The 27,166-nt window shown below is 41.8% G+C and overlaps 1 protein-coding gene and 1 long non-coding RNA gene across 2 annotated transcripts in view; one reads left to right on the forward strand and one right to left on the reverse strand.

Annotated features, from left to right (window-relative positions):
• Positions 1 to 27,166, forward strand: part of LOC143325148 (aldehyde dehydrogenase, mitochondrial-like) — a 63,583-nt gene that overhangs the window by 26,989 nt on the left and 9,428 nt on the right. The window contains exons 6-11 of the mRNA XM_076738066.1: positions 5,734 to 5,862; positions 7,071 to 7,184; positions 13,715 to 13,817; positions 14,328 to 14,512; positions 24,254 to 24,418; positions 25,031 to 25,188. Of these exons, the coding sequence (XP_076594181.1) occupies positions 5,734 to 5,862; positions 7,071 to 7,184; positions 13,715 to 13,817; positions 14,328 to 14,512; positions 24,254 to 24,418; positions 25,031 to 25,188 (854 nt within the window). The remainder of the gene's footprint in view (positions 1 to 5,733; positions 5,863 to 7,070; positions 7,185 to 13,714; positions 13,818 to 14,327; positions 14,513 to 24,253; positions 24,419 to 25,030; positions 25,189 to 27,166) is intronic.
• Positions 2,967 to 3,799, reverse strand: LOC143325151 (uncharacterized). Its single transcript, XR_013077508.1, has 3 exons — positions 3,664 to 3,799; positions 3,391 to 3,471; positions 2,967 to 3,091 (listed from the first exon to the last, which is right to left on the reverse strand). It is a non-coding gene; the product is annotated as an uncharacterized LOC143325151 (long non-coding RNA).

A 27,166-nucleotide genomic window follows, 5' to 3' on the forward strand; every position in this document is an offset into this window, starting at 1 on the left:
GCAAGCGTAAGGATTTTAGCGAGCAGCTCTTGTGGGGGGTGTTCCTGGTCTGCAGTGGATCCATGTGGATGTTACTTTGACACGTACCACGTACTTAAGCATTGTTGCAGACCTGGCTGTGGCCTCTTACAGCAGGATAATGTGCTGTGCCACAAAGCAAAAATGGTTCAGGAATGGTTTGAAGAGCACAGCAATGAGTTTGAGGTGTTGACTTGGCCTCCAAATTCCCCAGATCTCAATCCAATTGAGCATCTGTGGGATGCGCTTGACAAACAAGTCCGATTCATGGAGGCGCCACCTCGCAACTTACAGGATTTAAGGGATTTTCTTTCGACTGTTGCTGGAAACCTTCAGTAGAGCAGCAGCAGATCGTCGCGGTGGTCTTGAAGGCAAATAATAACAGAGTTAACCGGGAGTTACCAATTTTGTGTGGTCCGAGTTCATTAAGGGCTTTGTATACGGGGAGGACCTTAAAATCAATTCTGAACGGGAAGCCAGTGCAGAGCAGCTACAACTGGACTAATGTGCTCTCTCCTCTTGGTTCTTGTCAATAGACAAGCTGTTTTGAATGAGCTGAAGTCTCTCAGTGGTTTTATTCGGGAGGCCATTGAATAATGTATTACTGTAATCGAGTTGGCTTCAAATAAAGACATGAATCAGTTTTTCAGCATCTTTTTGATTTAGAAATGGTCATACTTAAGATATGTTTCTCAGGTGGGAAAAAAAAAGTTTTCATCACCTTGTTGATTGGGACTTGAAGCTTAGATCTGAGTCTTGAATAATACCAAAACTTGTATACTCAGATTTAATCCAGGGAGTAATTTCCGTAGATTATTAAACATCATATCTTCTTGTTTCAGGGCAGACTAGTAGGGTTTTGTTTTTTTCCTCAATTAACTTCAAGAAATTATTGCGTATCCATTCATTTGTTGCCAAAAGACAGTTAGTAATGGAGTCTATAGCTGCAGCATCATTTGTTGCAGAAACTATCTTTTCCAATATTTTACTGATGAATGGAAGTTTGGATATTGGCCAATAGTTTGTGAGTGCATTACTATCTAGGTTGGGTTTGTTTAGTAATGGTTTTACAACAGATGCTTTAAATATGTCAGGTAAGAAGCCTGTTTATAGAGCTGTATTTATAATCTTCAGAATATAACTTTAAACACTGTCAAACACCTGCTCCTTAAAAATGCTGTAGGTAGGTGCTGTAGGCTCATCTAATATAATACAGGTGAATGTTTCAATGGCTACATCTTTTTTTACAGGGTTTGTTTAGCTCATCTGTGTTCACAGCAACATCTCTGATTGAGATTACTTCTTCACAGTTTGATGTAGAGAACTGTGGATGGGTGAGGGTGGTGTTGAGTAGCTGGTGAATAGTGCAGAATCTTATTCTGGAGTTCTCAGCATTCTCTGTAAGAATCTTGGAAAAGTAATCCTTTCTTGTCAGACATATTGCTTTGTTATAGACAGTTATGGCTTCTTTGTATATATGACAGTGAACTGTGAGCCCAGTCTTGCTCCATTTTCTTTCAGCTCCTCAACAAATTCGCTTTCTCTCATTAACACTGCTGTTGTTTAACCATAGGGACATTTTGTCAGTCGAATTTGAGATCACAGTGGATTGCATATGAACGTGTAAGTTCTTGTCTGTTTCTGACCACAAACACTTATCATTGCATCTAATGTAATAACTGTTGTTAGCTGTTCAGCTGTATATGTTATGAGCCTCAGTAAACATATTTTTTCACAATTTACTTTATCTTATGACTTCTAGGAGCAAATTCAATGACTGGATTTACACCAGGCACGCCACATTTTGGAACAAAGTTTGTCACAGGACCCCAGTCTAATATTTCATGTCCTCAGCCAGCTGGTACCTGCTGCTCCTCCACCAGTTCCTCCTGTTCATCTCCACCCCTCATGGTGCATCTCCTAGAGATGCAGGGACATGCTTACACTTGTGGAAAGAAATTCTGCAACCAACAGCCACCAATGTACACTTCAAGATTACCACACATGGAAGTGTACATTTTGCAGGAGGGAGTCTTGTGCCTTGCCAAGAGAATCTGGAAAGAGCTGCATGCTGTGGCTGACCTTCCAGATCCCGGAGAAGACAACAGACAGTTTTGCCATGCAGCATACTGAAAGTTTGTTGCTTGGAGGCATGGGGTTCTGCGTGCTGGTCACAGAGTTGTCATTCCAAGCTGCTGTGCGTGGAAAATCTGTGACTGCTTTCCAGATCCTCATGGACAGCATAGGGGGTTTATTCCTCGGAGCGTGTAGTTGCTTTTACACTTGCTGTAAATAGTCTGAGGGCTGTGTAATTTATTATTCTTCATTATTATTTTTATTTATTATTCAATAAAGTTTGTTTTCTAAAGTGATTTGTTTCTTATTGCATAAATGTACAAATATAGAACCTTACACAATTCATTGAAATACCCTTTGGACTACTTTAAAAAGGAAAATATAAACTTCAGTTGAAGAAATAAGAATCACTGGGTCAAAACTAGGTATGAAATGTCTCAAAAGCAATTAACAAGCTTATTAAAAACTAAAAGTAACATTTAAGAAAAATGTCAAGCTTTATTTTACATGATAATAAAACAAACTGTTGTATACAGTAATAATACACAGGTGGGTAGTTGTCAATATAAATTTCTATTTCTGGGATAACAATCTTCATTCATCAAATTCCAAGGGTAAGCCTCATGTCTATGGCAATGTCTGACCTGTGGAAAGAGCGTAAAGAATTGGATGTGATCAGAGATCAGGTTAATTGATTTTTGAATTATTACATCTTGAGGGGAAAAAGAGTTGTTTCAAAGTAATTCTTACTATCACTGACAATAATATAATTTTGTAACCACTAGATTGGCCATAGAGGTTATTCTGACTCCATAGCAGTCATTCTCACGTTTCCCCCTGCTGACTTGTGTCTGCAATAGCTCCTGGGTGGTTGGCGCTGGTACATCAGACAGCACTCCATGTTGACGTGGGACATCCCTCTCTTGTATGGTGAGAAACATACTGGGGGTGGAAGGGGATTTGGTGTCTGATGGAAGTATGAAGGAGTGGTCACTTTCTGAAAGGGGAGATGGTGGGGTTGGGGAATGAGTAGAGTGGTGGAGGAAAGTGTTCTTTTAAAAGCAGCAGTCGAAGGTATTGAGGTTGTCAGCAAGGCGTAAACTGTTGGCTGAGAGGGGTGCATCAGGCTTTTAGTTGGTGATCTGTCTGAGCCCTTTCCATACAAATGCAACATCATTAGCTGTGATTTGTTGTTTCTCAGCACACACCATTCCTAACTGCCCTGCTAAACCTGGTGTACACAAGGTATTGTAATCTGCCTGAATTGAGAATCATTACTGTTGATAACTACTGTACCTTGTTTCCAAAACTTGAATGGCAGGTTCCTCAGCCTCACTGACACCAATACCCTCCCCGGACCCTCCCGAGTCATCATCTCTGCAGAAAATCAAATAATAGATGTCAGACAAACAAATACCGTATTAGCTTTGTGGTTATTTCCCCCTGAAAATCAAAACAAATAGAAATCAAGCAGGGGTAACAGCCTGTCAAGCAGAAACGTGGCCAACTCGGAATTGGTTTTAAACCCTTTCAGGTCACGTAGCTCTGAAAAGCTACTCTGATATTTACCCTTGTTTTATCCCAGGCTTGGTCGAGTTCTTTCTTTTTGCTTATCTGTCCTCCCCGGTCATCTTTTTTGTTGTCATAGCCGTATATGCTGTTGTTTGCAGCGGCGGTATGAGCAGTTTCTCTTTTGCGGGTGGCTGTTGCTCTGCCGTAGCTTTCACTAGCCTCCTGACGCCGCTCACAGAGCTGTTCGACTGAGCTGCAGCCGGCAGCATGAGTGGAGGGGGGGCGGCAGTTTGCAGCGGGTCCCCTGGCTCTGATTGGTTGTTTTGTGTTGGGTGCATTGGATTCTTGTAAATGGCAGGAGGAGCAGTAGGTGGGACCAATGGAGCATTTTTTTTTTTCACAGATTACGTTTCATGTACTGCGTCTGGCCATACGGACAGTTTAAAAAAATAAATAAATAAATAAATTTATACAAGTTACCTACTGCAGCTTTAAATCACATGAGTTTATTCATCTAAGGTTTAAGGTTAATATACAGAGCTCACATTGTATAAGTTTGGAAAAAAGAACTTAAAAATAACAGGTACCATTTGGTCATATTTTAAGACAGATAGATCCTATTGTGTTTCTGGATCACAGTGTACATGCATGTAGATGTGCTCATCCTCAGATTTCACCACTGCATTGCTCAAGCTCATTGACGTATCTGTGGAAATAATATAACCATAAACATACTTTCACATTAGGACTTAAAATTCAGCCAAGTGGTCCCACTAATGAAGTGGATGTTTTTTAGATGCATCATCATCATGGGAATTAATTAATGAATGGGAATTAATTGACATCACTATCTGTGTGAGAGATGTAGCCAGTTAGCTTACTAGCATCTGCAATATCTGTAATTTACAGGAATAATGTGAGCTGTTGTAAGACTGTAATGGTGGAAATGTTGGACTTCAACTCTGGAATTCCTCTAAATTGATTTGGTAAAAATGTGTCATTGTCAGTCATTGTAGTCAGAGTTGTCCTGAACTCAAATCATTGTCAATTTATGGAGCAGTGTTTTTTTTTATTTTTTTTATAGAACCTCACTTCACTTTAACAAGGTGAAAATGGAAATTTACTTTGGAATTACATTCACACAGTAAAAACGCTTGGTTTTCATTTTAACTCGGAATCAGTTTTAAACCCTTTCAGGGTAATTTATTTACTATTAACTTTAAGTCCTCAAAAAGAAATTGTACCTCATACAGCTTGCATTCCACACCTTTCTCCAAGCCTTCATACCCCTTTGAAGTTTGAGAATAGGTTGAGATTGTTTCGGCCCCAAAACCTCTAATCATTGGCTTTGCCAGATAAAATCGTGAGGGAAACTTTGTAGGGAACCAGTGACTAGATGATTCGATTAGTCTTTCTCACCTATACCGAATTGGCAGATAGCCAATTATACTTTAGGATAGTCATATTTCATGGGTAGCCAGTGTCAGCCCTGCCCACCAACCCTGAACATGCCCCCGAACTGCATTGGCACCCCCACTGCATCGATGGACTGGATCCATTTTTTCACAAAGGACTCAAGATGGTCTGGTCATGGCCCTAACACATTCAGAAAGATGAAATCATTCAGGGTGCATGCACAGTTAAATAAAAGCTTGTTTTGGATGGCCACATTATGTGTCCATTCAATGAAAATTCCCCAAAACGTGGCCCTTAAAGGAAATGTCACATTTCTGATGCAGGTCAGAAATAAATATTGATTAGCGCAAACTATAACAGCGGTAGAGAGTGATGCTCCATTTTGTAGTCTGGTGTTGTGGTTTGATATATACTAAAATGGTGAAGAAACTAGCTAGAATAATAACTCTATTTCCAAACACAGTGAAGTAGTGGCCAACCAAGCACATCCACTTAGGCAAAGTTAAACAAAGGTGAATTTGGATCTCAGAATTTGCTAGTGCTGACTGGAGATTGCACTGAAACAGGACATACATGCTGGAATTTATCACATAGGCTTCATCAGAAGTGAATGGGAAATGGAACAGATATTTGTGGCACAGAAGTATAATGTGACCATACCTTTACTCCTGATCTTTCTCTCCTCCCCCTCTTCTTCTTCTCTCCCTGCAGTGGAACTTCCCTCTGTTGATGCTGGCCTGGAAAATTGGCCCTGCCCTTGCTACTGGAAACACTGTGGTGATGAAAGTTGCAGAGCAGACACCACTCACAGCACTCTATGTAGCCAGCCTCATTAAGGAGGTACTGTTTCTTTTTTCATACTTGACACTCAATCAGTAAATGTTACTTTATCAGAAAAATATAAATGACCATAAATGCAATACAGAGTAACTATGAGTCCATGTTTTCAGTTTGTACAATACAATATTTATGCTTAACCATTAAGTGAGTAAATCGATTGAATAACCTCACACAGATCTTATGTGTGAGTTCCTAAAAATAGAAAAGGCTGTTTCTAAGATGTAGAATTATGTTATCACTTATTGCTTATCAGATCTATTGAAGTTGTTAGTTTCAGTATTATGGGCATAAATAATGTGGTCTTGTGTCAGAAGTTTCTTTCCCCCCTGCAGGCATAGAAATATCACACAGTTTTCCTCTGACTTATCCTCATCATACCTTGAAAATGTTAAATTATGTAAAAGCTGGGTAGGTGAGGTTTTCTTTTCATTCTAGAACACCAGCTGTCCTTTTATGTTGGATAGAAAAATCTGAGATGTTGAGTTTTGTAGTCCTTGCCTTTTTATGAAGAATAAATTGTTATAGGGTGTTTGTTTACACCTATACTATTTGAAGCTTCATTCCCTCTAAAAGTTATTGACACAGAGCTCTTTGTTATCTTTCCCTCTTAAATCATGCATTGAACTCCCAGAGTTTGTAAGATTAATGTTGCGTAATCAAGAGAAATATGTAACCATCAAATCAAATAAAAAAAATCAACTAATGGGCAAGTTGGGCAAAGCAAAATTACTAAATAGGAAGTCTTCTAGAGCATAAGAATTTGTGCAATCAGTGCAATTCTTAATATTTTCGTCATCAATTATTTAGCTAATATTTGCCAAACACAGAAGATGGCTGAGTGTGTGTGTAGACATTCATATAGAGTGTGTGGGTGGCACTGACAGAGGCAGATGGGCATGTTTCTCTGTCATTGTACTCACATTGTTTGGAAGCATAGGTTAGTCGTCGTAAAATGTACATTAATAGCAAATCATAACTTGTTAGTTAAAACTGTTTTATTAGAATCAAAAATTATATTTTGTTTATTTTGTTATTATAAGTGCTTGTTTTAGTTTCATAGTTATATAAGTTTCTGGAGTTTTACATAATTGCATTCTATTAAGATATTCATGGTGTCCTCTTACTTAAGCATGTTGTGCTCTATAAAGATATTCTCAATAATAATAATAATGACCAAACAGCTTTTGTTGATGTGGTTCTGTTTCTAGGTGGGTTTTCCTGAAGGTGTTGTGAATATCTTGCCAGGCATGGGACCATCAGCTGGTGCTGCTATTGCAAGGCACATGGATGTCGACAAGCTGGCTTTCACTGGCTCCACAGAGGTAGGACAACTCTGTTTCTTGCCTTTAGTTTTTTGCACATAATATGCTGTATACATACTAAAAATAATTCAGAAGACTGGACTGGCTTGGTGATTAATTTTTTGGCCACATTGATGACCTTTGCCAGGTTGTTCCTGTATTTACTGATCAGTTTGTGTTACTGTGATGTTGTTACTATATTGTTATCAATATTAATATTGCTGACAAAACTTACAGTTGTAACAGGGTTTTTCGGACCCGATTGCAGTTCCACCAGAACACAGAAGTCACACAGAATCTTAGAGGCTGTCACTGCTCTGTCCAGAACAATGCTGAGGCTCAGGAATTGTTTGGCTGACCGAACATGCAACAGTCACTAGCATGACTTGATCCAGGAAATACAGGGCAACAGATCTAGTCAAAAACTGAAGGCTAAGGTATTTACTGCATTGGTGCTGAACCTATGTTGTGGTATAAAGAAACCGAAGTTTCAAGCCACAAAGGACCAAAAATCAAAATTCAATGGTTTCAGAAAATGTCTTCTTGAGAGAGTCCAAAAATGATCAGCTGGAGACAGGATTCTGAAGAGCAAAAGAGGCTTTATTGCGGCAATAAGGAGAATAATTCAGATATGCACAAGGTACAAACCCTAAGTTACACTGGTCAATGTTCTGCCTTATATCCAGTTTGGCAAAGGGTCTGTTCCTGCCTCTGGGACCTCCTCTAATTTCTTTCTAAAGTCTGCATCTTGTACACCATTAGGTTGTCATTGGGCAGTTGACTTGCCTGAACAGTCTCCTCCTGTTTTTAGCTGGTGTTGACCTCGTAACCGTGCAGCCTCAGGGCACACTTTTTCTTTTTCTCAAGATTTGTTTTAAATTACACCATTATTTCTTAATTAATTGTTTCTTTCTTTTTTAAAAAAGATTAGTAAACACAATCTTTAGTGGTACATGCATAATATAACGTTATAAGATCATAACATGCTACAATATGGTTATTGAGTGTATCTTAAGATTATTTTAGATCATAACAAGATTATAAGAACATGTTCTTCATCCGTAAAATCATGGTAAGTTTATAAGAACACTTCATTTATCTGCAATCACACATGATTATGAGTTAAAAGTATGAGGCTAAGAGAATACACACTAAAGGCCACTGGCAGTCAGTAGGCCATATGAGACTACTGGGGTGAACCTGTTTTTCCCAAAGAGCCAGCCGCAAAGACGCCCATGTTTGAGCCATGGGAATGTCTCTGAAGGCCCTTGGCAGGTGTGTTGACCATAATACTTTCTGGCGCCGACCTGTCTATGACCCCTAGCATGTTTCCTACATGTTCATGTTTACTACTATAGCTATTGATTACCATTAAGTACAACTTTGCAATGGCCCCCAGCAGAACTCCTTCCAGAAAATGGAGGAAAACTGGGGATCCTGATTGACACCACATGGACTGGGAGCCCGTGGAGGCGGAAAACATGGAGAAGGACTAGTTCAGCAGTTTCTTTGGAGGAGGGAAGATTAGTCAGGGGGATGAAGTGAGCCATCTTGCTGTGATGAAGTCCAGTGATGTGCGACACCGGGAGAGGCTGCAGGAGCCCAGCAGAGCCGTGGAGAGAAGGGTTGTGTTGGTTGCAGACAGCACAGGCGTTACGAACCCCTTGACATCCTTGTGTAACGTGGACCACCGAAAGCGTTTTTTTGGGGGGTTTTCTGGATACTAGGGCAACAGGTGAGCTTGGAGGCGTGGTTCCACTGGTGAACATCAGACCACAGAGCAGGGGGAACAGCCGGTCCGGGGGGCATGCACTGGGGCCAGATTGACCCTCCTCAGCAAACCTTACCCTCTCCTCGATCTCCCTGGTGACTGTCAGACAGGAGGTGGGTAGGATGGGCGTGGAGCTTGAAGCTTTCTCCCCCCTCTCCTGAAACTGGTGTGACAAGGCGTCTGGCTTGATGTTGTGGGATTCAGATTGATATTAAAGAGAGAAGTTGAATGGAGTGAAGAAGATGGACCATCTGGCTTGCCAGGAGTTCAGTCTCTGAGTCGTGTGGATATATTCCAGGTCCTTGTGATCTGTCCATACCTGGAAGGGTGTCTTTGTTCCCTCCAGGCATTTCTCCAAGGTGTACTCCAATCTAAGTGGGGGTTATGCCGTCGTAACTAGGGACACCCCAGGATGATTGGAATCCATGATGACTTTAGGTTGTGAAACTGGATGGTCTCATGATGATTACCTGGATAGCAGGAGCAACAATGAGGTTGCAAAGGTCTTGCGAGAGCTCTTTGCTTTTACCTATCATGAGATGTTTCTTGTGTGACACCTTGGTAATGAGAAACCTTTTTATAGGCCATCAGTGAGGACTAAATCAGCTGATATTAATTTCCACTGATGAGGGCAGGATTGCATTCTAAATACTGACAGATTTCAGCTGGTTTCTCGCTTTCCATGCCTTTTTGCAGCTCCTCATCTTCATCACTCATCACTCATCTTCAACCGCTTATCCGGGGTCGGGTTGCAGGGGCAACAGCTTCAGCAGGGGACCCCAAACTTCCCTTTCCCGGGCCACATTAACCAGCTCTGACTGGGAGATCCCGAGGCGTTCCCAGGCCAGTGTGGAGATATAATCTCTCCACCTAGTCCTGGGTCTTCCCCGTGGTCTCCTCCCAGCTGGATGTGCTTGAAACACCTCCCTGGGGAGGCACCCAGGGGGCATCCTTACCAGATGCCTGAACCACCTCAGCTGGCTCCTTTCAACGCAAAGGAGCAGGGGCTCTACTCCGAGTTCCTCAAGGATGACAGACTCATTCCCTACCCGGAGTAGGCAATCCATCGGTTTGCTGCTGAGGACCATGGCCTCAGATTAAGAGGTGCTGATCCCCATCCCAGCTGCTTCCGCTTCAGCTGTGAAGCGATCCAGTGAGTCCCGGAGGTCACAGACCGATGATGCCAACAGGACCACATCATCTGCAAAAAGCAGCGATGAGACCCTCAGCACCCCAACGGAGGCCAACCCCCACCGGAAACAAGTCCGACGTACTGCCGAATAGCTGAACACAGCTCTTGCTTTGGGCATATAAAGGTTGGATGGCCCTAAGAAGTGACCCCCTTGCCGCATACGCCCGCAGAACCTCCCACAATATCTCCTGGGGGACCAAGTCATATGCCTTCTCCAGGTCCACAAAACACATGTAGACCAGATCCTTGCAAGAGTAAAGAGCTGGTCCGTTGTTCCACAGCCAGGACGGAATCCACATTGTTCCTCTTCAATCTGAGGTTCGACTATCGGCCCAACCCTCGTTTCCAACACCTTGGAGTAGACTTTACCAGGGAGGCTGAGTAGTGTGATGCCCCTGTAATTGGCACACACTCTCTGGTACCTTTTTTTAAACAAGGGGACCAACACCCCAATTTGCCACTCCTTAGGCACTGTCCCAGACTTCCATGCCATGTTGAAGAGAGGTGTCATCCAAGACAGCCCCTCAACACCCACAGCCTTCAGCATTTCAGGACGGATCTCATCAATCCCCGGGGCTTTGCCACTGCGGAGTTGTTTAACTACCTCAGTGACTTCCACCAGGGTAATTGATGCTGATCCCCCATCAGCTTCCAGCTTTGCCTCTACAATTGAGGGCATATCGGTCTGACGCAGGAGTTCCTCAAAGTGCTCCTTCCACCGCCCGACTGCCTCCTCCGTTGAGGTCAACAGTGTCCCATCCTTACTGTACACTGCTTGAATGGTTCCCCGTTTCCCCCTCCTGAGGTTCCGGACGGTTTTCCAGAAATACCTTGGTGCCGACTGATAGTCCTTCTCCATGGCTACTCCGAACTCCTCCCACACCCGCTGCTTTGCCTCCCTTACGGCAGAAGCTGCTGCCCATCGGGCCTGTCAGTACCTTGCAACTGCCTCTGGAGTCCTCCGAGCTAACATATCCTGGAAGCACTCCTTCTTCAGTCGGACGGCTTCCCTGACCACCGGTGTCCACCATGGTGTTCAAGGGTTACCGCCCCTTGAGGCACCCAGGACCTTTAGACCACAGCTCTCCGCCGCAGCTTCAGCAATGGAAGCTTTGAACGTCGCACACTCAGGTTCGATGCCCCCAACCTCCACAGGGATGCCAGAAAAGCTCTGCCGGAGGTATGAGTTGAAGATCTCTCAGACAGGGGCCTCCTCCAGACGTTCCCAGTTCACCCGCACCACACGCTTGGGTTTACCAGGTCTGTCTAAAGTCTTCCCCCACCCTTGGACCCACCTCACCACTAGATGGTGATCAGTTGACAGCTCCGCCCCTCTCTTCACCCAAGTGTCCAAAACATGCGTCCTCAGGTCAGATGATACCATAACGATCATCGACCTTCGACCTAGGGCGCTCTGGTACCATGTCCACTTATGAGCGTCCTTATGTTTGAACATGGTATTCATTATGGACAGTCCATGACTAGCACAGAAGTCCAATAACAAACAACCGCTCGGGTTCAGATCAGGGGGGCCATTCCTCCCAATCACGCCTCTCCAGGTGTCTCCATCATAGCCCACGTCTTTTTCATGTGTTCAATATTTCTTGCCTGTGGCATTCCACTTTATTTCACATAACTTAATTTATGGACTTATTTGTCTGATTTCTTTGTATTTGTGGATTACATGGATTGTTACTGACATCTGGTGAAATCACAGGCTGATCGAACTTGCATGAATTTCATCACGGCAACTCATATTGTGACTCAGTAGTGTGTATGGCTCATATGCACTCCAGCCAACTTCTGGGTTCCTGGAATGGCAAAAGTCTTTTTTCAGGACCTTTCTTCAATGTTGCGCTTCTAAACACGCATGGTGCGAGGCATGGTGAAGGTAAACTGTAGTGCGCTGATCTTACGTTACGGTGAAGATGGATGGGATAGACATTGAAAGTTCTGAAATTGAAGCTGCAGAACTAGTAGAACATGATGACACAGAAGAACTTGTGGCAAAAAGAGGAGCCGTGTCTGTTATTTTTTTGGTTTAAAAATGAGATGCGCGCAGTTCAGATGATCAATGCTCACGTTAGGAAGCAGCAATCCTAACTTGTAACATATCAGGATGACGGGGAGAAACTCAGCTAAAAGCCTCTAGCATTGCCACCCAAACGAAACATAAGTCATACAGCAATAAATTATATGCGCATGTAACAAAAAGACGAAAATAGCGTATGTCCACTGTAGAGCGTCTGCTGATTTCACCACTTCATGCAAACCACACAAGCCTGGTATCATGTGAAAGCAGAGAGTCTGCTAATGACGAAGATGTCTACCTCCTCACTGTGTGATGGAAACTTGACGAGCTAGCAGCCAAAGAGTAGCAGAAAAAACCTTTACCAAATCGTAAAGTATGTCTTACCTTTGCTGTTTTGTGGTCAAAAGTTATATTTCAGCTTGAAAAAAAACACTGCTAATGTCTCCTCATATGACTGCATTAGTTTGAGATCAATCACAAAGGTTCTGGTTGTTTACATAAAGAGGAGGGGGCTTCTAGAGTGGAGGTAGCACTCTTCGTGCAATATACTATCTCTGGGGCTACTTCCTCCTGGATTGTCATTAGTGTTACTATGGTGAATTTGGGCACTGCCCCTCGAATCTCTTGACTGGTTGATAGGGGTGTCGATCATCAAAATTGACTAATGGGTTGAGACATTGAGACATTGACGAGTGTAACTGCGCAGTTAGTTTCACTGCTCCGTCGCATTTACACATGAATAGGCAGAGTGCTCACAGAGGACACTGCTGACCAGCCCGAGGTGTTATTTTACTGTTTTATTTGCATTTCGTCCTTTTATGAGAGATAAGAACAACAGCAAGCAGGAAAAAGGCTGAAAAAGCGTTTTCAACAGAGGATCTGATGCTTGGACAAGATAATGGTACTCTGCCTGGATGCGCCCAAATGAGTGCCTGGACATTCCTGTCTTAAAACATCTGTCTTCCAGATGAAAGAAAAAAGTATACCGTGAAACCGTTATAATTTTGAAAAATACCTTGATATACAATTTTGGTCATACCACCCAGCACTACTCAACGTGGTTAGTATCACCACACTTTTGGTCAATCAGTCCATTCTGTCTTTTTTTTATGTAAAGCACCCACTTGGTGCATGTGATTCCTTTCTTGTAAAGCACTTTGGGCTACAATTCCTGTGTGAAAGGTGCATTACAAATAAAGCGTATTATTATTATTATTATTCTAAGTAAAGGCAAGAAGAGAAGTTTCAGCATGCTTTCATAGACACGATGGACATCTAGACCACCCTTATCCTCTCTGTGTTGTAAGGTGTGTTACTGCAGACCCTCATGAGGTACTTAAAATGTATATATATATATATATATTTATATATATGCCTTCTACACTGCTCTGTTAACAAATGTCTTTCCAGTCTATCAATAATTGCATTTTATAACTTGAAGTGGCATCTTGAATAAACTGTAGTAGTTTCCTACAACTAACTTCTCCACCTATAAAATCATTTCAGCTGAAGTGCAGCTGTCACCATCTCTTTCTTTCCCAATATATGTCCACCAGGTGGGTCATCTAATCCAGCAGGCTTCAGGCAGCAGTAACCTGAAGAAAGTCACTCTGGAGCTGGGAGGAAAGAGTCCTAATATCATCCTGTCCGATGCCAACAGTATGTATTCTGTCAGTGTTTCCAAAGCTGCAATATACCATTTGCTGCTGTGTTTTGTATGTTTTAGAGATATAACTGCTGCTGTATATTCTAATCACAGCTGGATTAGCACCCAGTCAAAGCAGGCAGAGGGCCCCCTAAAACAGCAGATTCATTTTTGTGCAACTGGTTTGTGGTAATTTGATTGTAACATTCTTTGCACATCTGAAGCACAACATCCACTGAAATGATGTATGTAGAGGGATATTTACCTCATATAAATGGCAATGATTATTGTACTGTCACACCCTGAGTACTCTTATACATCATTACAGAAAGATAAGAAATTATACCACAGCAAAAAAGATTTTCACCTGTTATCAGTTGCTCTTTTAAGACAGGACCTGTCTGTCCTGAAATGCATTATAAATGGCAGATGGACATAATAGTTGAGTTTTTTTTAGTATTGTTTATTTATGAGAATATGTTCCATGTAAAAGTTAAGGTTGTCTTTGACATTTCCTCATTCAGTGGAAGATGCAGTGGAGCAGTCCCACTTCGCTCTCTTTTTCAACCAAGGCCAGTGTTGCTGTGCTGGCTCTCGAACCTATGTCCAAGAAGACATCTATGATGAATTTATGGAACGGAGTGTTGATCGAGCTAAGAGACGAGTGGTGGGGAACCCTTTTGACTTAAAGACAGAACAGGGACCTCAGGTAATACAGACACTCATTCACTGTCATACACCGGCACTCTTGCACTCTTCTTACACCAACTTGATTTGCAACAAGATCACAACATATATCTACAAAACCTTTAATTATATCTTTCTTTCTTTTTTTTTTTTTTTTTGTTTAAGAACAGACCCCCATAATTAATTATACACTCTGACACTAACATTTAATTAAGCCATGGCCAGGATTATTACATGTTTCTTTTTTATAACTACACAGTAAAATTAGCAGTGTTAATTCAACACTTAAAGAGTTAATTTTAACACGGGGTCAGTGCACATATGGTTCTAATCTACAGAGAGTTACAGTTACACTGGACATAGCATTGAATTTTCAGTTAATTCAACTCTAGTAAGAGTCAATATTTTACACTACACTACACTGAGAAGTGTTAATCAAGTTTTACACGATAAGGAAAGTAACACCAAGAGTGTCATTTATATTTAACACTAAGGGTTTTTCAGTGTTAACCAGAATTTGCTCTTAACTATTAACTCTTCATGAGTGTTGATGCCACTTAACACCAATTCATAACAAACTACTCCCAAAACAGTGTTGATTCTTAATTGACTCCTGCTAGTGTAAAATATTTACTCATGTATTTACTCCCAACAAGTGTTTTATTTATTCAAGACCTTTTTGATTTTGAATTGAATCTTTCAATAAAATGCATTCTAAATAGCATTACTTTTTAGTGTTTAGCAATTTCTACTTTACAGTGCACTGCGTGGCAAAACAACCAAACCAGTGAATCCATGTCTTAATAAAAATTTATTGCAAAATTAAAATAGAAATATAAACCTTCAGATTTAGTTCAAAACAAGTTTCCATTTTTGTTTGGTTTTGTGAGACAATCAATTGCATGTGCCTTACAAGCATGTTAGTACTCACAAAGTGAGCCTGGCAAACAAAACAAATGACCCCCATGGTTTGTAAGACTGGGTGAACTTTGAAAAATTAGTCACAGCATCAAAATAAAATAAAACAACAACCAAAAAAAAACAAAAAAAAAACAAGCAGAAACAAATACAGAACAATACCACTGCATTGACTGATAAATGGCAAATGTGTTGCCCATCCTGTGTGTCAGTGTAGTCTTTGACTACTGTAGCAGTATAGCCCTGAGTTCAGCAACTCATGGGCTCTCCTGGACTTTGCCAACATCTATATTATACACAGTTTTCTGAATGAAGGTGTAAGTGTTGTGGAGCATCTGATTGTAAATGGTTACAAATACAAAGTGTGCCTTGAGGAGTTCATCGAATGCTCCAAGAGAACTGGTTGAATGGCATGGTATAACCTGCTTTTCCAAAACGATGAAGAATGCACGGATGGCGCTCCTCTTCATCCCAATGGCAAGTAGATACGGTTGAGCTGTACTGTTGATGGTATCAGCGTGTTCCTGGATGCTTGTTCTACTCTGAGGATAGAAGAACCAAATAAAATTGAAACAATGAAATTCAAAGTTAAAAATGAACTAGACAATTTCCCCTGGGGAAATTTTGAAAGGGCCACGGGGTCTACTGCCCGACTGTGTACATATACATTACATTATATGCCCATTATGGCTGTTTGTGTATGTTGGAGCGCCAGAGAGGAGTGCTCACAGAGGTACTGAGCCTCAGAGGTTGCCACGGCAACTTGAGAGGCCCTCCCAATCATGCTCTATGAGACACAGCTGCACACACACACACACACACACACACACACACACACACACACACACACACACACACACACCCCTCTCAGCACTCAGGCACACATGCACTCAGAGAGAGAAAAAGAGCCATTTTCTGCCTCTGCGCTGGTCTCACGTTCGGGCTTCTCCTGACCAAACGCTAGCTCCTATCAGAAAAACACACACACCGTGAGCGCCTCGAGGACTTTCTGAACAATTTGGTGTAATTTTGTGTTTCTACAGCAAATATTGTGGACACAGTCGCGAGTTGAAAACAGGGCTCCTTTCTGCTTTTCTCCAAAAATCTTTGTATTGGAGTGAATGGGGAGCAGAGACAGACGTGGCCGCGCTTAGAGGCTGCTAATTCAAATTCTGTAAGTCTCACAGATTTTTCCAGCACATTGTGAGAGAGGACAAGTTTGTCTACAACTGTGGAAAAAATCATATGTCGAGAGTGTAAACTGTGGCCGGGAGGAGCATGGAAAGAGCAAAAATCTAGACGTTTTTATTGGCTCTCTCCCACTCTAGCCTCTAACAGAGCACATAGGACGTCACGACTTAAAAATCTTCAGCCTTCTGCCGTTTTCTGGAAGGGCTGTATTCATCATCCGTGAGGATTGTATCATCAGAGCTGCAGGCTGAAATTTCCAGCGCTGAACTTGTTACATCAAGCAGTAGCGAACTGGTGGATGAAGATGTACCTGGAGAACAGCTGGAAGAAATATTTTCCCGGGAACCTAAGAGCAGTTCAGAGAGAAGAGGAACACAGAGAAAAATATGGAAATGAACACCTACCACTTCTCATTTTTTTCTGCATTTTAGTCAGCATTCTATGAATATGCCTGCACTGGGGTGCTGCGCAACTTCAAAGACATCTGTATCCACCTCAGTTCCAGTCTCATCATAAACTCTGATGTCTTCACTTACAGCTGGGATGGAAAACTTCATGAATGCTTAGGGAAAAACAAACAGTCATTGTGCATGAAATAGTCAAGATTAAGAAAAGTGTGAGATTATTTGCCATTCCACAATGACATGTATTCCGAAAGGTCATGCACTGACACATCCACTACTACCCTTTTGGTATTACAATGGTGTGTGACTGATGGCTTACTAATTTCAAGAATTCTTCCACGCTGGGCTGACTGATCTTCACTATTGATTTTTCTTTTAATCAACATGATGGTACCTGTAAAAACAGAAATCTGAATCCGTAATGCTATCTACAAAACAAAGCTACTCTGGCAGCAAAATTAGCTCCTGTTGGCACATGGTGGCATAGTCGTAGTGGTTGATATGGATTTTAAAAGCCACCAGAATCATCAAAATGTGTCTATTTTTAAATTTAAAGACAGTGGGCAGTGTGCAGTCTGTGTCCATCAGAAACCATTTTGACTAGAGCTTGACCAATATATTGTTTGACTTTTCAGTTTTAAAGAACACAATGCAGAAAAGGATGCTTTGGGTGATTTACAATTATTCAGATTCCAGTGATGATTGATGTTAAAGTGCACTGCTGTTATTTTAGACAAATGTTCTTTGTTAATCTGTAAAATATCCTGCCTCTGTTACATATCTTTGTCCCAAGTATTTCCAACAATGACGTCTGAAGGATAACTGCAAAAATTTAGTATATCGGTTGATACTTCACTATCAGATCTATGCACTCCCATAAGATTGGTATTGGCATCAGCCCCCAGAAATGCACATCAGTAGGGCTCTAATTTTGACATGAGTGTGAACAAAGACTAATGCTAATATTAATTTATCTAAAATGCTACTTACCATCATCAGACCTCTGTGAATATGGAAAAATCTGAAAAACAAAATAGAGAAATACATTTTGAATTCCATGTGATGTTAAAAAAAATGAAAGGAAAATAAAGTCAGATAGCTCCTTTCAGGGTATTAACAGATTTACTCATTCTAAATTAAGTACAATAACAGTTTCTGATCATAATGAACTATCGTGTATTTTCAAAAACCTAACAGTCTATTTAAAATGTCTCATAACAGATGACTCTGCACTTCAACCTGAAAAAAAATTATCTGAAATATTTTATCATTGATGTCCACATGAAATCAAAAAAGATAATCTACTTTTGCAAGAATATTTCTCTCTCTATTTATTGGGCTACACAAATGCACGACTAGTCAACCTGCCTCTTACCAGAATATGCATGAATGCATGAGATAATAAATGACAGAAGAGTAAATTAATGTATCCAGATGTTACAAAGTAAAGGTAATTATTTTCTCTATCTACTCAAGTAAGAGTAAAAAGTATTCCACATTAAAACTATTCTGACAAGTGTATTAAGTGACTTCAGTACATGAAATATGTTGAATGTTACTACCCACCTCTGCTCCTATTTGCACTCAAAACACACATTAAGATAAATAAGATTAATAAGCAATTGTGAGACATTTAGCATGACATCTCCTTATCATCACTGAACACTCAGGAGTTTGTAAGACATGAGAGCAAATCAAAATATCTCTTTCTACATGTTAGCATGTTTATGCTTGTTTTAGCATTATTGATAAAGCATTGGCTCTTTACTTGTGGAGGTTTAATGCTAGTGAAAGTGTAGGAGCACAGCCCTGACCAAGAGAGCACAACATGTCTCAAAATTAATAATTTTTATGCACTAACATCAATTAAAGAAACAGAATGTCGGAGCTCATCTTATGTGGTAGTTAATATCAAGGACATGTTTAAAAATGTTAGAGTTTTCATCAGAAACATAACAGCGTTTACCAACATCACGTTTTATTTAAGTTACCTTACCTTAAGGTTACTGAGACACATTGTAAATTTAACTAAAGTTGTATTATAATATTAACCTTACTGCCAAACACACATATTTCAAGGGTCTGTGGAAATAAATTAGCAGTAGCTTAACATTATTTGTTAGCTTAGCGTAACTTTTACACACCCCTCATGTAACGTTACTTAAACAATCTAAAGCGTAATCCGATTACATACAGTAACTAATTCATGTTAACCTAATATTAACACCACGTTACCATTAATGCTACATTACAGAGGGTTTAATATTATCCAAGCAGCAAACAGTGGCCTTACTCGGGTCTCTTGGGTCTCCAAGCAAGAAATCCCTGGGGCCCCCACCCCACTTGTGCATGCCGCAAAAATTTGGCTTTTGCACACATGAATGCACAATTTATGGGACATTTGAGATGAATTCTGAAAAAATAGATTAGTGGTTCTCAAAGTGAGGTCTCCTGAAGTTTGCGGACGACACCACCCTCATTGGACTCATCTCTGATGGCGACGATGGCGACCTACAGGTGGGAGGTTGACCATCTGGTGACCTGGTGCAACCAGAACAAACTGGAGCTCAACGCTCTAAAGTCAGTGGAGGTGGTTGTGGACAACAGGAAGAACTCAGCCTCACCTGTCCCCATCACCCTCTGTGACTCCACTATTGACACTGTGGAGTCTTTCCGCTTCATGGGAACTATCATCTCCCAGGACCTCAAGTGGGAGTCGAACATCAGCTTCCTCATCAAGAAAGCACAGCAGAGGATGTACTTCCTACGGCAGCTGAAGAAATTCAGCCTGCCAAAGACAATGATGGTGCACTTCCACACAGCCATTGAGTCCATCCTCATCTCCTCCATCACCATCTGGTACGCTGCTGCCACCGCCAAGGACAAGGGCAGACTGCAGCGTGTCATTCGGTCTGCAGAGCAGGTGATTGGCTGCAATCTCCCATCTCTTCAGGACCTGTACGACTCCAGGACCCTGAGGCGTGCAGAAAAGATTGTGGCTGATCCCTCTCACGCTGGACACAAACTCTTTGAGTCACTCCCCTCTGGCAGGAGGCTGTGGTCCATCAGGAACAAAACCTCACGCCACAAGAACAGTTTTTTCCCGTCCGCTGTCAACCTTATCAACAAGGCCCGGAACCCCCCCGACACTCTTCACACTCCACCTCTGCCTCATCTTGCCACATTGACATAAATGCAACTCTATGCGTTACATTAACGCTCAGATTGGACTTCCTTCTGAAAAAACAGACTGTGTTTCCGGAAAAAACAACCAAACAAAAAACAGACTTCTGTACATATATTTATATTGTTATATTTTGTGCTCTTATTTTTAATAGATGTGTCATGCACCAACTGCACCACAACAAATTCCTCGTTTGTGTACAATCATACTTGACAATAAAGCTTTTTCTGATGTCTGATTTCTAGTGGCCAGGGGGCTCCAAGCAACTGCCTGGCTTGCCTGTCCGCATGCCCCACCCCTGGCAGCAAAGCCCGCGCACTCATTAGCCACTGTTAACCAGTCAAGCTTACGGTCAAGCTAACGTTAGCTAGTTTAGCCAACTTCCCAAATGTGGAACATTAGCCTTTGCTGTTTGAACTGAACAGACTATATAAAGATTCTACACAATTACCCCGACATTTACATGATTAATGTTAAGTTCGAAATTTGCTAGTTAGCTACAGGTAATTTTCTTACTGTTGCTGGCGCATTTAAGTGAGCCACCACCATGGTCACATTAGCCGTGTAAATCAGTGTTTCAAGTGTAGGAATTAAATGACCCAGGAATCAGTCTATGAATTGTACAAGTTTTGTCCCTTTCTTCCTAAGGTGAAGGAGAGGACAGAAGGACATTCGATGAGGGAAATAGGATAAGGAGGGCAATTTAGGGTGCAATTCATTGTACCTGAGGAATTTATGGTATAGTATAAACCCTAGGAGACAGAATGAGCGCAATCCTCAAATGGTCATCGTTTGGGGGAGGCATGATTTACCAACACCAGGTGTATATGATAACCAGTTGTCCTGTTGTTGCGAGACAGTATAAAAGTCAAGACTTTGTGGAGATCTGCAGAGAACACTCTACATGAGTCTTCCCTCCATGCTGCATGTAGTAAAGAGACCTGATTCATTACACCAAGTCTGTAATTCTTCAGAGAATTAGCAACTCTCAACCATCAACAGAGAGAATGTCCTGTGCCTATGTGATCTTACACAAGACACGCAAAACGGCTTAAATGTATGGTTAATATCATGTAGCATAGAAGTTCCTCAAAATATGAAATAATGTTGGGCGCGAGATAGAAGAATACTCAAAAAAAAAAGTCAACCTGCCAATATTTTTTCACCATAAAGTGAATCTCTGACAGAAGGGACGTTTCAGAGTTTTTCCACTTCCTCTTCCACAATCATTTTGATTCCCTTTACAATCTTATCCATTTCAGTTTCCATTCCTTCTTTATTTGATGTAATCCTTGTAAGAAGTTGGTGGTGATTTGATCCACAAGATCTTTAAGTTGCTCCTTTGAGGAATTTTGACGTCCTTTCAAGCACGTCATCAGCCCTCTAATAGCTAGACTTTGTTCTTCCATTTCCTTGTGCATTCTGTCTCAACCTCTCTGGGTTTTTTCTGCCAGTTGATTCAAGCCCCCAGCAGGAGTAGGTATTACTCATGGAAGTTCATACGGAGTCGGAGATTCTGAATAAGGAGAGGAAGCTGTAAGGTTTAAAACCCCACCTCCTGGATCCGGTAAAGAATGCACAGCCTCAGTTTCCCAAGCGAGAGACTGATTGACAGAATGAAACTGATCCATGGGGAGGAAAGATATGTGATGGTCTTTGATGTCAAATATCCCTGCTTGAAGTTGACTTACGTCTGTAAATGTGCACTAAATCCAGTGTGTGCTCCATAAGTCGCTGCAGGGGTTTGGACCTCGGAAGCTTCAATGTCAAGAGAAATGTTTGGTGACACTGAAGAAGGTGGCTGTTTAGCCATAATATAAGGTGTGGGGGATTATATTTGAATGAATGGGTTGAAATGTGAACTTTCCCACAACTGCAGCATTTAAGGTTCATTCATCACATCAAACAACATACAATAGCAGTCAAAAGCAGTTGCCAAAACATTTAAACATTGCAGAGATCATATGCTAAGCGTTTTCACCTCAAAACCCACAAAAACTGACCAAGAAAATGGGTATAAAGGTACAACAAATTTGCAGCTTTAACTCTTTAACCTAATGTTGACTGAAGTTCATAGCTCGGGCCCCACGTTGGGCACCATTTCTGTAGTGTAGAAGTTCCTCAAAATATGAAATGTTGGGTGCCAAACAGGAGAGTACTCAAAAAAAAAAAAAAAATCAACCTGCCAATTTTTTTTAAAACAAATACTGCCAGAAAATTTAAAAAATAACCCAGCAGCTGGCTTCTACAAAATCACACAATAAAAACACAACCAAGTGATGCAGTTTGTAAGTTTTCTTATTCATTCATTCATCTTCTATACCCGTGTATCCCTTTCGGGGTCGCGGGGGGCTGGAGCCTATCCCAGCTAGCAATGGGCTAGAGGCGGGGTACACCCTGAACCGGTCGCCAGCTGATCGCAGGGCAACATAGACAGACACACAGACAGACAACCATTCACACTCACACTCACACCTATGGACAATTTAGAGTCACCAATTAACCTAATGAGCATGTTTTTGGTCTGTGGGAGGAAGCCGGAGTACCCGGAGAGAACCCATGGGAATGCATGGGAAGAACATACAAACTTCACACAGAAAGGCCCTGCCCAACCCGGGGATCGAACCAGCGACCTCCTTGCTGTGAGGCACGCGCACTACCTGCTGCGCCCAGTTTTCTTATTTTCAATCAAATATTAATCAAAACATATCAGATCAATAATCACGCTCAAATGTCTCTCAATTCATGAAGGTTCATTCATAAAACAGAAACCAAATTCAAAGGAAATATTCCCAGAGTAATCACAAAAACCAACAGTTCTTTATATAAATAATAACAGTTCCCATCAGTTAATGAAGAAAGCAAATTGTGAGTAGGTGGATGTGTGTGTGAGTGTGTATAGTTTGGGTGTAATTCAGTTCAGTTCAGCTCAGGAGGTATTTGTGTTTAATTCGGTCCAGAGGGATGTATGTTTGAGGGGAGAGAAAAAACAACGCAGTTTGAGGTCTGATGTTAGGAGAAGCCAGGAGAGTTTCAGGAAAAAGGGGACTTACCTGCTTGACGTTCTCCACCCAACTCGGATAAAGATCTTTGCCACTGCATCCAAACAGGCCAAGGACTGTAAACTCAGCTTCTTTCCGCCTGCTCCAGAGATCAGCTTCTTCCTCCAGTGTCCAGTTGAACATCCGTAATACTCGGTTTAATTCACTTGCTTTCTTGAAATTAAGCCGGCAACTTAAGCAAAATTTGAGTTATCTCCTTTTCTTTCTTTCTCACTTCTCACTTCCTTTTCAGTCCTCCTTCAAGCCTCCTTTGTCTGATTTCCCTCCTCTCTTGAGCTCTCAGGTGTGTCTGATTTATCATCTCCCTCCCCCTTCATTTCCAGCTCAGGTGGAAAAGGCTGTGTTGTCATTTCCTTTTTCCCCTTCCTGCTACAATCAATAAAAAGTTATTTTAAGATGCTGCTTCTGTTGCAATGAAAAATAAATTAGTTTAATAGGTATTTTAGGAGACACTTACTGCACGTGTCGACAACTAGGAAATGGCGTCTCTAAAAATCGATTCGTTCGATTTGAAACGAGAGGTGGGCGGGAGCCTTTTTAGAGTGCTTTCTACACCACATCTTTGACTATAAAAATTTTCATCAACACTAAGGGCCATATGACTCCAGCTGTTGTTGTTGTAACTCTGTCAGAGTCCAAGAACTTTGACAATGGATATTTAACACTGGGAAATTTACTGTGTAGTATTTTATTGATTTTGCATTTTTCAAACATTCAAAGAACAAAAAGAAACACAAGCCGTAAAATATATATGTACAGTATGTACACACACTTGCTTATACATACATCTACCTATACATACATCTACCTACACACACACACACAGTAGAATATAGAGAACACAAGCTAATAGCTTCATAGACCACAGCGGAACTGCTGAATTCTTAATATTTAAAGGAGTATGTGTTGGGGAACACATTCAGTGTTTGGACTCCTGTAGAGTGTAAATGGCATGTGTTTTCACACGCTCTTGAATGTTGTTCCCTCTGTGATGACCTGTCCAGGTAGATCAGGAGCAGTTCAGCAAAATTCTGGGATACATCAGCAGTGGCAAGAAAGAGGGAGCAAAGCTGATGTGTGGAGGAGGAGTGGCTGCAGATAGAGGATACTTCATCCAACCCACTGTGTTTGGAGATGTCCAGGACAACATGACCATTGCCAGGGAAGAGGTAGGATAATATGGAAGATTTAAAATGCATGAATAAAAAGCCCCAAAAGAAATTAAGTGAAATATAATACAATGCACATTGTCAAATGTATTTCTTTTTAATGAATGCATTTACTGTGTCCTAATTAAATTCAAAACCACACAGTGTCACTAATACGAATTGATGGTAGCGCAGTCAATACTGTGTCCTTCCAGCCTTTGTTCCTACAGGAAACTATTTTCTGGGTAGGGGTGTTCTTCCACCAAATAAAGTGACTAAAGTATTTGGAATACATGGGCACTGAGCTGTTGTCCTGCTCTGAACAAGCAAGTGGTAGACCACATGAGCTACACTACAGAGTTAAAGCACCTACCCATTTTTCCCCTATTTATGTAGTGTTGTTTGTCTATTCATACTGGGGGGGGGTTTGACTGTTTTACTTAAATAGCTGGTTTACCAGTTCTTGTGGGTGTGTGTCTGAATGGGCTTGAGATGGGTGTGTAAAACAGGAACATTTTCGTGCCATTTGTTAAATGGTCAGCTTGTATATCTTATGTTTAATATTGATAGAACTGATTTTAAGACATTTATCTTTGTTATAGTTGTCTTTTCTGTCATGTTTTCCTCTTGCAGATATTTGGTCCAGTGATGCAGATCTTGAAGTTTAAAACACTGGAGGAGGTGGTGATGAGAGCCAATGATACAAAATATGGTCTTGCAGCAGCTGTGTTTACTAAGGACATTGATAAGGCCAACTATGTCTCCAATGGGCTCCGTGCTGGCACAGTCTGGTAGGAGTGCTATTACTAAAGTCACTATTGTGCAAACTACAGTCTGTAAACTGCAGATAATCATGAAAAATCCTAAAGTTCTGTTGTGAATATTGTTAGGAAGAATGTGCCATTACTTTGCCCTGCAAAATTACTGAAATGGTAATAATGATACAATAAGAGAATATGGCAGCAAGGGTGGCCAGGCCCTCCTCATCCCTGGAGACGTCAGTCATGTTTCCCTGTCTGCCGTGGAGGAAGGACGACCAGGATGGGTTAAAGGCGGAAGATAAATTTCACCAGTGCATGGCGTGTGTGGGCATGATGCATGTATCTGTGTGACGAATAAAGGGGATTGTCCCTCTGATTCTTCTTCTACCATTTTCCCACTCCACTTTCACACAGTATGTTAAATTCCCCACCAGAGACAATAAACACTGGACTTACTGTGCGCAAACACTAAAGATGCTTACAGCTCATCACCTCTCCGCCAGGTTGGCTGTTCCGATCACAACCTGGTTTATCTGCTCTGTGCATACATACCTTTGGTTTAGATCAGGGGACAAAGATTTGGGGACAACAGATTTGATTCTGCTCCTGTTCACCTACATTCACCTCCCCCCACGTCACTCTACAAGAGCCACCCCCCAGTCCCCCCCAGCATATCCATAACAGATGACCAGGTGAAGAAGGCTACAGGCCTGGATGGCATCAGCTCCAGACTGCTCAGGGATTGTGCAGATCAGCTCTGTGGGGTCATCCTGCACATCTTCAATATGAGCCTCAGTCTGGAGAGAGTTCCAGCCCTTTGGAAAACTTCCTGTCCCAAGACAAGACATCCCAGGGAGCCGAACCACTTCCAGCTGGTAGCCTTAACTTCCCACCTGATTAGGTAAAAGAGTTTGGTCTGTACCATCTCTCTCTCTATATATATATAGCTTTCTCATCTGGAGAATACTGGAAGTACGGTGAAGGTCATGTTTTTCAACTTCTCCAGTGCTTTCTGCACAGTCCAACCATTGCTGCTGAGGGGGAAGCTGGAAGGAGCCGGCGTAGTCTGCCACCTGGCTGCATTGACCATCAACTACCTCACCAACAGACCACAGTATGTGAGGCTTTGCGACTGTGTGGCCGATGCATTAGTTTGCAGCATGGGGGCTCCACAGGGGACAGTGCTCTCCCCTTTCCTCTTCACCTGCTACGCATTGGACTTCAGACACAACACCAACAGCTGCCACATCCAGAAGTTCTCTGTTGATACAGTCATGGTTGGATGTGTCGTCTGCACCTGCTCAGAAGACTGAGGTCCTTTGGAGTATGTAGGACACTGTTAAAAACCTTTTATGACTCTGTGGTGGCATCTGCAGTTTTCTATGCAGTGGTCTGCTCGGGTTGTGGAAGCTCAGAGAGGGACAGGAAAAGACTTAACAAATTGGTCAGGAGAGCTGGCTCTGTCCTGGACTGCCCTCTGGACAATAGCGATGTGTTGGTCGCGAACGAAACGGCTCTTAGAGCCGGCTCTTTGAAGTGAACGATCGGAGCCGACTCCTGCCTTGGAGCCGGAGTAGGAACCGTTTAGGGTTTTTTTTGTTTGTTTTTTTCTCGACTTTCTTTCGGTTCAAGCCGCACGTGATTGGTCGTGTGTGGTGGCTTCTGTGTGTATGCACTGAGCAGGAGGGGGCGCGCGCGCACACACACACACACACACGCACACACACACAGCACACACACATACACACAAACACATAGAGCCGCGACAGAGAAAACGCTGGAAAGGTGAGAAAATGAGTGACTGCAGGAAATGCAGTAAAATTTGATATAAAGTATGTTTTGCACATTAGTAATTAAATTTACACATAATTTTACATTATTTTGGTAATGAATAAATTTAAGCAACAAAAAATCTGAAGAGCTGAAAGAGCCGGCTCTTTTATGAGAGCCGAGCTGTGAGAACCAGCTCTCTTAAAAGAGCCGTTATTCCCATCACTACTGGACAACA

This window comes from Chaetodon auriga, chromosome 8 (genome assembly GCF_051107435.1).
Source record: "Chaetodon auriga isolate fChaAug3 chromosome 8, fChaAug3.hap1, whole genome shotgun sequence".
NCBI lineage: Eukaryota > Metazoa > Chordata > Actinopteri > Chaetodontiformes > Chaetodontidae > Chaetodon > Chaetodon auriga.